The 13,952-nt window shown below is 35.8% G+C and overlaps 1 protein-coding gene across 1 annotated transcript in view; it reads left to right on the forward strand.

Annotated features, from left to right (window-relative positions):
• Nucleotides 1-2,141: 2,141 nt before the first annotated feature.
• Nucleotides 2,142-13,952, forward strand: part of TTC39C (tetratricopeptide repeat domain 39C) — a 317,517-nt gene continuing 305,706 nt past the window's right edge. Inside the window, exon 1 of the mRNA XM_053714981.1 lies at nt 2,142-2,485. Within this exon, the coding sequence (XP_053570956.1) occupies nt 2,346-2,485 (140 nt within the window). The 5' untranslated portion in view covers nt 2,142-2,345. The remainder of the gene's footprint in view (nt 2,486-13,952) is intronic.

Genomic DNA, 13,952 nt, shown 5'->3' on the forward strand with positions numbered 1-13,952 from the left:
CAACTATAACCACTCTGATTACAGTATTGTACTTTCTTTTTCATAGTACTGTGTATACAAAAGTATTCAAAATTATATAAAATGACCCGTACGTTGTGTGTATAACCTGCGTCATGTAAATATTGCCTCAATGGCATAAGATGTTGTTTACACTTGGTCCTCCCCAAGCTTTCCCATTTTACAGATGTAAATACACAGCTATTCTGAAAACCAAGCTATTCCTAAATCCAAACCTTTTCTGGTCCCAAACAGTTTAGATAAAGAGTTTTATGCCTGTATTATACACCTCCTTAGAGGTTTGAGGCTTACTATGAGCTGTAACTGTGCTCTAGGACCATGGAGAGCACCACTTTGTTTTAAAGGGATATTAAACAGTGCTCCTTTGGTAAAAACAAATATGTTAAAGTAAACATAAAAAGAAACAGATTGTGCAAAATAAGCAAACAACTTACTTGTTTTCTAGCAAAATTAGCACTTAGAATTTCTCACTGTAGCCCAAGCTCACAGTGTAATAAGTGGAACATTTTTTTAAACTTGTTTCATTCTGTCAGTTCTGAGCATGACAAATTTGACTTCCTGTTTATCTAGTCTATTAACGTATAGAGATACTAAACCCAATTTTTTATTTCATGATTCAGATAGAGCATGCAATTTTAAGCAACTTTCTCATTTGCTTCTATCATCAATTTTTCTTCATTTTCTTGGTATCTTTATTTGAAAAAGCAGGAAGCTAAGCTAAGGAGCCAGACCATATTTGGTTCCGCAACCTTGATAGTGCTTGCTGATTGGTGCAACCCAGGTGCTAAACCAAGAATGGGCGGTCTCATAAGCTTACATTCTTGCTTTTCAAATAAAGATAGCAAGAGAATGAAGAAATGTATAATAGGAGTAAATTAAAAAGTGGCTTAAAATTGCATGCTCTATCTGAATCATGAAAGAAAAAAAAATGTCCCTTTAATACTAAAGCAACTCTGGAAGTTGTATGACATCTTGCTTTATTCTGTTCTGGCAATGTTCCCCAACTCTAAAGATTGTTTTTTCCCAGCAGGGCAATGCTCCATGCCACACAGCCAGGTCAGTCAAGGTGTGGATGAAGGACCCCCAGATCAAAACCCTGTCATGGCCAGCTTAATCTCCAGACCTGAACCCCATTGGAATGTAATCAATAGGAAGATGGATAGTCACAAGTTGTCATTTGAAAGATTGATAGTCACAAGTTGTCATTTGAAAGATTGATAGTCACAAGTTGTCATTTTCTGCAAAAAATGCTCTAAATTACAATATTTTTAGGTATAATATGGAAGAAATGTTGTCAGTAGTTATAGAATAAAACAACAATACCTATAAATAACTGATAATTTTGCAGTGGTCTCTTATTTTTTTCTAGAGCTGTATGTATATATATATATATATATATATATATATATATATATATATATATATATATATATATATATATATATACACAAATATGTTGGTAGGGATATCTTCTAGACTGCATTTTCTTTTTGTTAAAAATATTTAGTTTTGCTAAAAGATGTGAAAAAAAGTGTTCCATAAATCTAAAAGAAGGTATCTGAACTTTAATTATATAAATCTTAACAAACTCTGTGTAACTACATTATATGAATCATATTGTCATTTAAATAAAACCTATATTTTTATTTTAAAGTCAATTTAAAGTAGTCTGACAAAAAATGTTTGAAACCAACTTTCATGAATAAGAAACCAAATTACCACGAATAAGAAACAGTTTGAATAAAAAACCAACATCCTTATCGTATGCTTATATATCAATTCAAAAATATGTTGCTGTTCTTTTCATTCTATGATATAGATTGATTTTTCTTTCCCGATTACTATTTCATTTTGCTACGAGTCATTACAGCTTTCCTATTAATCCATCTTAAATGAAGAAAGATGCAGGGGAGTGGTTTGAAGGTGAGTGCAATGATACAGGATGATCTGATGAGGATACAGAATCTACAACTGCTGCAGTTACACAGGATGCCAAGCCTGCCTATAATACCACTGACTGCAGCCTTACAGTAAACGCACAAGTGACAGACCAGAAAAGATAAAGAAAATATCAAGTGTAGCGTTTGATCCCTCCTCTTCCTGTCCCTCCCCCTCCCCAGGAGTTACACACACAGGCTATGCTTTCCTTGTCAGGGTGTCAGAGCCTTGCTGGATCTTGACAGGTCAGGGACAGTAACAAAGACAGCAGGAGGCTCCTCCTAGAGTCTGTCTCTAATACATTATAATCATCATCAGCTGGTACTGGGGCTCACAGTGCTGTTCTATACATATATCTGTCCTGCACAGTCAGAGGCTATCTGCACACAATGGCCGAGCAGCAGACCCCAGGACAGGTGGAATCAGATCGGTTAGACCCAATGGAGGATGCCGAATTGGCTTTGGTGGGGATCAATATGCTTTTAAATAATGGATTTAAGGAATCTGACCAGCTGTTCAGGAAATACAGGTAATGGCATTTAACCCGTATGTATTATGCAGTGCTTGGAAAATTGCAAAGTGTCAGTCTACTACCATTCAGCATTATTATAGTGAGCATCGTGTAATCATTGAATCAGGCTGAATCCTGCAAGGAAAAGTGGTGCGCTCGCTGTGCCCTGTAATCACTGTGCCACTCTGGATCATTCAGCTACAGTGCCAATCTTAAATCGTAATTACAGTATTAGAATGGGGTTGGTTCCTGTTCCTTTTGTCTCTCTTGTTGTCCCGGTTTGCTTGGGTGGGGTGGTGGTAAACTCTTTATTTGCAAGCTTCTCCACCCCATAACAACTACGCCTCAGAGCCGTGTTATAGGTACCCCCTGAGGATGCATTTATTGACTTCCAGCATGGATGTGTGTGGCAATATTTCCATTCGCTTCTGAGTTAATTGCTCTGCCTTCTTTACTATTTTGTTTACCCTGAAGTATCCAGCAGCATTTAGTATACTTTATTTAATTTTGACCTATAAAAAGGCGTTTGTTAGCTTCCATTAGCATTCCTAGTTCATTGCCTAATTATAAATCACCCACAAAAAGCAATAAAAAAACTGTCATCCATATAGTTCCTTTCAAACAATGGCCCTTTGTAAACTTAAAATTAAATTAACATTGCTATAATATTAATCACATGGTGGACAGTAAGGTTGTGTTTTTAATGCAGTAACATGCATCAGGGATATGCACTGTTTTAGAATGTTTATTAAATAATTAATATCTCTCTCTGTTCTCTTATCTCACACTAACCTGCATACAACTATTAAGTGCATTCACATTCTCAGATGTCCCTGCGAGTTGCACCATACGTCACTGAGTGTTGCCCTACCACACGTGACGTTGCGAGGTTGGCAGATATGTTTGTATGCATGCTGTATCACTTTAGTAGTGATACATTTAACAGAATATATTTAGCAAAGGAAATATATTTCTAATGGAAATGCTGTTCTAATGGCTACTTTTATATTCCTTTAAAGCAGATTCCTCCAATGAAAATGCAGAACCCTGTAATATGATTCTGCAGCCATGATACAGGCTTAACACATGTATCTGGTATATGATTGGCTGGCAAGCTTTAGGTACATGGGATGTGTGAAGTTGATAAATCATTGTATCAATATAAGTGGACATTTTTATTCTATAAGCAACTATACTGAGAAAAAAAAGAAGTTATTTTATATCTAAAATCCCAAGCTAGTCATTGAAGCTGAGACTTTTGTGTTACTTAACCCCTTAAGGACCAGCGACGTACCCTGTATGTCACCGGCCTTTTTTTGGGACTTGATTGTTTTATAGCGCGGTCTTGCCACCAGCGTTGAGACTGCTCTATTCCACAAAGCCTGCTGGAGGGAGGGTATTAATAGCGTCTTCTTGCTAGACTTGTGCTATTATGTTCTGAAAAAACCCTTAACGACCAGTGACATACAGGGTACATTGTGGTCATTAAGGGGTTAAAGGGACACTGAACCCAACATTTTCTTTCCCGATTCAAATAGAGCATGCAATTTTAAGCAACTTTCTAATTTACTCCTATTATCAATTTTTCTTCGTTCTCTTGCTATCTTTATTTGAAAAAGAAGGCATCTAACTTTTTTTTTTGGTTCAGACTCTGGACAGCACTTTTTTATTGGTGGATGAATTTATCCACCAATCAGCAAGAACAACCCAGGTTGTTCACCAAAAATGGGCCGGCATCTAAACTTACATTCTTGCATTTCAAATAAAGATACCAAGATAATGAAGAAAATTTGATAATAGGAGTAAATTAGAAAGTTGCTTAAAATTTCATGCTCTATCTGAATCGCGAAAGAAAAAAATTGAGTTCAGTCTCCCTTTTAAATTATTAAAAAATAAAAACAGTATAAGCTTGGTTACATGCAAGATACCTGCAAGCGTTGTGTGCCATATCACATAGATTTGTATAAATTAAACCTTCGTGATTCACTTAGAGCAAACAATTTTAAACAACTTTCCATGTTATCCAATTGGCTTCATGTTGTAGGTTCAGGAGCAGACATTAAGTGCTGGGAGCTAGCTCCTGATTGGTTATCCTGATGTGTTCATCTAGTCCCCAGTAGTGTATTGATGTTCCTTCAACAAAGAATACCAAGAGAATGAAGCAAAGGTGATAATATAAATACATTGGAAAGTTGTTTAAAATGGTACACTCCATCTGAATCATGAAAGAAAAATGTTGGGTTTCATGTCCCTTTTTAAGCATTGATGTCAACTATATGTGACATTCTGGGATGTACAGTTTTCAGCTTAAACCCGAATTGTTTTAGATAGAGCATATAATTTTAAGCAACTTTCTAATTTACTCCTATTATCAAATTTTCTTCGTTCTCTTGCTATCTTTATTTGAAAAAGCAGGAATCTAAGCTAAGAAGTCTGACTATTTTTGATTCAGCACCCTGGATAGTGCTTGCTGATTGGTGGCTACATTTAGCCACAAATCAGCAAACACACCCAGGTTCTGAACCAAAAATTGTCCGGCTCCTAAGCTTACATTCTTGTTTTCCAAATAAAGATACCAAGAGAAATAAGAAAAACTGATAATAGGAGTAAATTAGAAAGTTGCTTAAAATTGCATTCTCTATCTGAATTATGTAAGAAAAACGTTGGTTTAGTATCCCTTTAAATCCTAAAAGTTTGGCACTAAACTTCATATATAATGTAATCTCATTAACCCCTGTTGCATGGACTGTGTTCAGTTACATGATGTGACCATTGTCTCTTGTTATTGTTTTGCAGTGCATCTGAAGTATATTTTATTTATTGGAGATATAGATGATTGTTTTCTTATATCTCTAGAAACATGTTGTAAAGCAACTTCTAGTTATCTGCAGACAATTCACAGATCTTCATCTGATTCATCATTATGTAAATGTATGGACTGACTCATATTCCTAATAAATTCATTAAAATACAGCTAATGGGCTTGACATAAAAAAAAAAAAAATGAACAAAATTGCGATGCATTGTCGTGTTGGCTGTTAGCTCTGACATCTCTCCCACCTAGTAGAGCTATCTTTGGGGGTGACGTAATCACTCTTAACAGTGTCGTGCTCTGGTTTTACATCTGCCAAAAGCTCATTAATTGCCAATACTTTAGACTGGTTTTGTATAACCTAATAACAAGAAATATGTATTTTTAAAGGGCAATTATAGTAAAAACAAAAAAGGGGCATGCCTGTAATCCATTAGATCGTCTAATATTAAGACTATTGACCCTAGACTACTGTGTGTTTAACCCCTGCAAAGGGGGTCCCTAGTGGAAAATGCAGCAGATCCAATTAGCAGTGCTTGTTGCATGACTCAGATGTGGAAGTAGCACTGCTGATTGGATCAGCTCGGGCCAGCAATGCTCTGCGAGTCCTGTGTTTTTGTTTTCTTTCTGTGTTTAACCCTTTCGCTGTGTTAAACAAACAGTTGTCTAGGGTCGATAGTGTTAAAATTACATGCTCTAATGGATTAGAGCAAGTCATCTTTTATAATGCCCCTTTAAGTCTACAATTATAATGTATTTTTTTTTAGACTTGCCATTGTCCCTTTAAAACACATTGTCAATTACTTTATACTTTTTAAATGGACAGTCAACTTGAAAATGTTTATTGTTTAAAAAGATAGATAATCCCTTTATTACTCATTCCCCAATTTTCCATTACCCACACTGTTATATTAATATACTTATTACCTCTGTGATTACCTTGCATTAACGTCTCTGCAGACTGCCCCCTTTTTACAAACTTGCATTTTAGCCAATTAGTGCTGCTTTCTGCATAACTCCAAGGGAATCGGCACAATGTTATCTATATGGCACACATGAAATAGCACTATCTTGCTGTGAAAAGTTAATAAAATGCATTAAAATAAGTGGCAGCCTGCAGGAGAATTACAAACAGGCAGAGATTTAGAGGTTATAAAGTATATTAATATAACAATGTTGGTTGTGCAAAGCTGGGGAATGGGTAGTAAAGGCGTTATCTATCTTTTTAAACAATAAAAAAAATATCAAGTAGACTGTCCCTTTAAGTTATGCATTGAAATAAACGTTTGCTTTTCTAAACCAATAGGATGCAAAACTAGTAGAGAGGAATTAAAGGATTGGACCAACCTCCCTTTTTTGACACACAAACATGAGTAAATGTCGGACTTTTGATATATCTATAGTAGAACAAATGATCCCCTTGACATTTGTTCTGAATTTGAGTAAATCTATAGAATACGTTAACATTTTAATATTACATTTTCATATTGATTCCAGTTTGATTTTATTGTTAGGTGCAATAATCATCCTTCAAATGTTAATCAGATGGTGCATTCAATAAAGGGAAAGCCATACTTTTTATAGAAGCCAAATGATTTTATATAGAAGTTTATGTAGAAGAATTCAAAACGTCAAACTCCATTGCTAATGGGATCTAACAAACCCTCTTATAAAATGTTTATTTATCTGGTGTATAAGGGATGCCCAACTGGCAACCTGAGGGCTACATGCAGAACTAGCAATGAGTGCCATCGTTTTTGTGGTCGTAGGAAAAAACATATCTAAAAATGTTACCACAACTCAGAAGTGCCCTCTAAAGGGAAGAACAGCAGACAGAAAGTACCCTGTAACCTTACCTAAATCTATTATATAACTCTAATTTATATTTGTTTGTTTAATAACCATACATTTATATGCAGCCCTTAAGGCTTTTAAAGGTTTTTATCTGTGGCCCCCATGTGTTAGGAATTTGGCTATCACGGTATGCCATCTGCATATCGTGCATTTTAGTCTGTATGTTGTTAATATAGATATTGGTTGTTCCCAATTGTTAATAACTATTACCTATTGGATGATCTCATATTTATTTGGTTATGCTACATTTTATAGTATAATATAGCTGACTAAAGGGCCAGTAAACCTAGGAAATAATGTTATATAATTCTGCACATAGTGCAGAATTATATAACATTAGCTTAGCTCCAGATCTCTAAAGTGAATAGTTAAATAGATATAACGCAAAGAAATCAGAACACCGCTCTTGGCTCTACTGAGCGGGTCTGTTTTCTTTTCCTAAGTGCATCTGGGCACACTGTCTAATCACAGCCAACCCAATCGTGCTATTAAAATCAATGTAGCTCACTCCCGCTACCAGACCATAGCGGGAGCGAGCTACATTGATTTTAATAGCGCAATCGGGCACGCTGTCTATTCACGTGATGCGCTTAGCAGAAGAAAACAGACCCGATCAGTAGAGCCAGGAGCAGTGTTCTGTTTTCTTTGCGTTATATCTATTTAACTATTCACTTTAGAAATCTGGAGCTAAGCTAATGTTATATAATTCTGCACTATGTGCAGAATTATATAACATTATTTCCTAGGTTTACTGGCCCTTTAATATTTATGATATATTTTCATTGTTATCATATAGGTTTGTTTGTAAATATAGCCCATATATGTTTTTATTCCCAGATACTCCAAATATATTGTTTTTCCTACTGAATATATATTATGAAATCATTGCTCTGGTCTGTCTGTCTGCCCATGTGCAATTTTCTCTTGACAGAATGTTGCTTACATAAACATCACCTTGAGAAACCAGTTTTGCTTTTGCCTTGCTTGAATTTGTGTTTCCTGTTTGAGAGTGTAGTTTCATTCTTGCCTTAAATTCAATGTGACGTATAAGCTGTGTGGGCTTTTAGATATAGCTGAAACAGGATGATAACAAAGAGGATATTGAAATACAATGTTCTATTAAATGTACAAGAGATGAAAAAGGATTTAAAAAAAAATGCTATTTGACCTTTATCTCTTGATAAAATATATTCTTTTGTGTGCAAGTTGACATTCTTTGAGTATTTCATGTATTAGATATAATGCAAATGTTTTGTTATTATTGTGAAGTACTTTTAGTGGGGGAAAAAGATAAAAGCTAGACAGCTGCCCTCCAGAGTGATCACATGATACTCTCCTTGATCTCTTTGATTCTGTGTTCTGTACACTTGGTTGCTCAATACAACCTATCTTTACTGTGCAATATATAGGAAATTATTAAATCGACATAAAATGTGTTAGAACATTTTAGTATTGCATTATTGCTTGCACAGATCTATGTTTTCACCACTGCAAAATGATTAAACATATAGTTAAAGCTCTACAGCAGCAATACACTACTGGCAGCTAGCTGATTGCACTTTTTGAGACAAAGACAAGAGGCATATAGGTGTGCCACCAATCACTAGCTAATTCCCAGTAGTGCATTGCTGCTACTATCTAGGTATGCTCTTGAACATAGGATAACCATAAACTGAAGTAAATTTGAATCAAACAGTGTTGACAATATATAAAACACAAGATGACCTTTTTTACCTTTATACTTAAACTGATAATAGCATGTCTAACAGGAAAATGTATCAAGCTTAAAGGGATACAGAATCCAAATTTTTTCTTTCGTGATTCAGATAGAGCATGCAATTTTAAGCAACTTTCTAATTTACTCCTATTTTCAACTTTTCTTCGTTCTTTTGCTATCTTTATTTGAAAAAGAAGGCATCTAAGCTTTTTTTTTTCTGGTTCGGAATTCTGGACAGCAGTTTTTAATTGGTGGATTAATTTATCCACCAATCGGCAAGAACAACCCAGGTTGTTCACCAAAAATGGGCCGGCATCTAAACTTACATTCTTGCATTTCAAATAAAGATACCAAGAGAATGAAGAAAATTTAGTAATAGGAGTAAATTAGAAATGTGCTTAAAATTTCATGCTCTATCTGAATCACAAAAGAAAAAAATTGGGTTCAGTGTCCCTTTAAGGCAGAAAAGTAATCAAAGAGGAAACCTGTCAACCTGCAATCACCACTTGGCAACATTTAAGACTGCAGAAGAGATCTGTTGTTCAATCCTGTGCCCTGCCTTTGGGCAATCAATTGCTTGAGAGCAGGGCCTGTCAATTACCCTTAACAATGAGTTTGAAGTGGTTTATTTCTGCCATATAGGAAAAGAAGCAACGATTGTTTTTTAAAGTTGTGGCTGCAGACTCACTCTTGCAAGTTCTCAGATGCTGAATGTTGATAAATTTTCCATGAGTATACATTTTTCAAGCCCCACGGTAGATCACATGAACTTGTAGTGGAGTACTGGCAGGTTTTGACCAGTATATCTCACATTATTTTGGACAAGTGTCACTATATAGTAATAAACACAACACTGTGCACTATATGATAATGCTAGGCATCTATAATATAAATAAATAAAATATATATACATATACTCTCCGCAAAAGAGAAGAAAGTAAAGTCCTGGTGTCTTCTTTTTTGCGGAGTGTATCAAATTTTTATGGAGTGATATCTATCTATCTATCTATCTATCTATCTATCTATCTATCTATCTATCTATCTATCTAAAGAAGTCCTGACTGAATGAATGACTGACTGACTCATCGACGCCCAGCTCAAACCGTTTAACCTAGGAACATGAAATTTGGAAGGTACATTGTTTTTATGATGTAGGCACCCACTAAGGAAGGATTTTTGGAAATTACTTCCCTAAGGGGGTGAAAAAGCGGGGTGAACTTTTTTATGAGGAGACCCATATCTCAAAAACTGACGATGTTACAGACGTTAAAATTGGTATTTAGATTCTCCTTGAAAAATAAAGAAATACCTGTTTTAACATTTCCCTCAAATTCACTTAAGGGGGGGCTTATTTATGAGGATACCTATATATCAAAAACCAAAGATGTGACAGACGTGAAAATTGGTATTTACATTCTCCTTTAAAAATAAAGAAACACGTTTTTTAATATTTCCCGAAAATCCACTTAAGGGGGGTGATTTGTGATGATACCTATATCTCAAAAACCAAAGATATTAGACGTAAAAATTGGTATTTAGATCACGAAAAACACAGAGAATTAACGAAAAATCTATCCCCGGCAGTTTTTGATAAATTCTTGTTCTATTTGATCAAACAGTAATTAAATTATATCATTGTGCAATATTCTTAAAGGGGCATGGTAATGCAAACATAATATGCTTTACTTAGAATACATGATTTGTGCATTACTGCATTACTAACCCTAACTAACTATGGGGTCGATCACAATCCTTAAAAACAAAAACAAAAAAACATCAAATGATTTATATACACAAATCCCGATGTACTTTGATTGTGATTTTCTGCAGAGTTTTTCTAAATGATTGAGATTGACCCCAATGTATAAAGGGACATGAAACTGATTTTTATATAAAATGTTTGATACATGTAGCAAAAAATGTTGCAATATACTTTCGTTATTTATTATATTCCCCTTTCCTGAAATTGAATTTGAAAATAATACACTTTCCAAGGTCTGTTTAAAGTGGAAGTGCAGGCTCCAAACTTAGCACGGCTATATTCAAGAAAGTTGTTAGTTGCCTACGCTAGTGAGCCAATTATAACTGTCCATAAGTGGCCCCAGCAGAGAAGGTAGCCTAGGTTACAACATGGTGGTGCAGATTGCTTTATGGACTAACATTTACACAACTAACCTAATTCTATAAAATATATCAGTGTATTATTTTGGAGGCTAATTGCGAAACCCAATAAGGTGTGCTAATTGTGTGTGTATATGTATATACTGCATGACTTTACTGTTCCTTTAAGGAAATGTATGTACAGTATATCTTTACTATTCAGGGATTTAACTTATTGTAATACTGAGATGCAGGATCTGACAAGAAAATGATGTCATGTTGCACCCTGCGTGTGAGTTTAATGAGTGGGTGTGTATTTTATTTGCTTATTGACTCACGAGCTGTGATAACATAAACTGCTAAACCAAATGGTGTTCACCTACAGTAGTGTAAAATGCTCTAATTTCATTTTTGAACTGTTCCTTGTATATAACTCTGTGTTTAACCCCTCCAGAGCAGCAGCACACCACTTGGACAGAAAACATATGGAGCACGATCCTATATACGGTGCAGGTTTCGGCGCAAGCATGTAAACCTGCTTCGCCCATAATTTCACCTCGCACATCGGGGTATTACATATACCCTGCCGGCAGTTCCTAAAGTGCTGTAAGTCTGATAAACTAGCGATGTCCAGAAATGAGCGTAACTACAAATTTCTGGAGTCGCTATTGACTTACGTCACTTTAGAAACTGCCGGTGCCTAAGAAAAGTAAAGTAAATATCAAATCTCCCGTAACAGTCTAACCTGCCTCCCAAAAATAGCCCGAAACGTAAAACCGCTATATCCGCAATCCCCCCCTCTCACTACTAATAATAAATGTATTCACCCCTAGACCGACAACCCCCCACAACGCAATAAGCCTAATTATTAACCCCTAAACTGCCATAGCCCACAACGCAATTAATCTATTTAAGTATTAACCCCTAAACCGCCATAGCCCACATAGGCTATTAAATGTTTTAACCCCTAATCTGCCACCGCCAACGTCGCTGCCACTATAATAAATTTATTAACCCCTAAACCTAAGTCTAACCCTAACACCCCCCTAACTTAAATATTATTTAAATAAATCTAAATAATATTACTATTATTAACTAAATTATTCCTATTTAAAACTAAATACCTATAAAATAAACACTAAGATAGCTGCAATATAATTAATAATTACATTGTAGCTATTTTAGGATTTATTTTTATTTTACAGGCAACTTTGTATTTATTTTAACTAGGTACAATAACTATTAAATAGTTAATAACTATTTAATAGCTAACTAGGTTAAATAATTACAAATTTACCTGTAAAATAAAACCTAGCCTAAGTTACAATTGCACCTAAAATTAAATACAATTACATAAAATAAACTATAGTACAAAAAACACTAAATTACAGAAAATAAAAAAAAATTACAGGAAGTTTAAACTAATTACACCTAATCTAAGCCTCCTAATAAAATAAAAAAGCCCCCCAAAATAATAAAATGCCCTACCCTATACTAAATTACAAATAGCCCTTAGAAGGGCTTTTTGCGGTGCATTGCCCCAAAGTAATCAGCTCTTTTACCTGTAAAAAAAGAAATACACCCCCCCAACATTAAAACCCACCACCCACACCCAACCTTACTCTAAAACCCACCCAATCCCCCCTTAAAAAAACCTAACACAACCCCATTGAAGATCACCCTACCTTGAGCAGTCTTCACCCAGCCGGGCAGAAGTCTTCATCCGATATGGGCACAAGTGGTCCTCCAGCCGGGCACAAGTCTTCATCCGATCTGGGCAGAAGTCTTCATCCATGAGGCATCTTCTATCTTCTTCCATCCGACGAGGACGGCTCCATCTTGAAGACATCCAACGCGAGCATCCTTCCTGGACGACGGACTAAAGACAAATGAGGTTCCTTTAAATGAGGTCTTCCAAGATGGCGTCCCTTGAATTCTGATTGGCTGATAGGATTCTATCAGCCAATCGGAATTAAGGTAGGAAAAATCCTATTGGCTGATGCAATCAGCCAATCGGATTGACCTTGCATTCTATTGGCTGTTCCAATCAGCTAATAGAATGTGAGCTCAATTCTATTGGCTGATTGGATCAGCCAATCATTGGATATTTCCTACCTTAATTCCGAATGGCTGATAGAATCCTATCAGCCAATAGGAATTCAAGGGACGCCATCTTGGAAGACGTCATTTAAAGGAACCTTCATTCGTCGTTAGTCCGTCGGCCAGGAAGGATGCTCCGCATCGGATGTCTTCAAGATGGACCCGCTCCTCGTCGGATGGAAGAAGATAGAAGATGCCGCTTGGATGAAGACTTCTGCCCGGCTGGAGGACCACTTGTGCCCGGATCGGATGAAGACTTCTGCCCGGCTGGGTGAAGACGGCTCAAGGTAGGGTGATCTTCAATGGGGTAGTGTTAGTTTTTTTTTATTCCATCAAATATTTTTTTTTATTGTTATTTTTCAGAACAAGTGTACAACAAATGCAAAAACACAAGTGTACAATAATAACCACAGGTACAAATATTATAGAAGTTAAAGCTCAAAATCACAATTACATCCAGCTAAGACACCCCAAACCAAATCAGGTACTGCCATATACAATCATATGTTATTAGAACTAGTCATATGGAAGCTATGTAGTCCAGTTCAAATCCGTTCAGTTCAAGGGTTCCTTCTGTCACTAAACCTATCACTGATACAATTACACGCTAGCTCAGGAGGACTATATCAAGTTAGTATCTCAATAACATCAGTGCATCAGTGGCAGCGCTCTCTGCAGTTAAAATACAGTTAGTTTGCTTGTTCCCAAAGAAATATAATATCTGCAATAACATCTTTCCTTTATACACATAATATATTTTATCTAACTCAAGTACATGACTCACTTCTTTTATCCACATGCTATATGTAGGAGGTACATTTTTTTTCCCAAAATCTAGGAATCAAAAGTCTGGCACAGCTAAGCATGCAATGAAGCAGTTTCTTTCGATATATGCATGTTAT

This window comes from Bombina bombina, chromosome 5, assembly GCF_027579735.1.
Source record: "Bombina bombina isolate aBomBom1 chromosome 5, aBomBom1.pri, whole genome shotgun sequence".
Classification (NCBI taxonomy): Eukaryota; Metazoa; Chordata; class Amphibia; order Anura; family Bombinatoridae; genus Bombina; species Bombina bombina.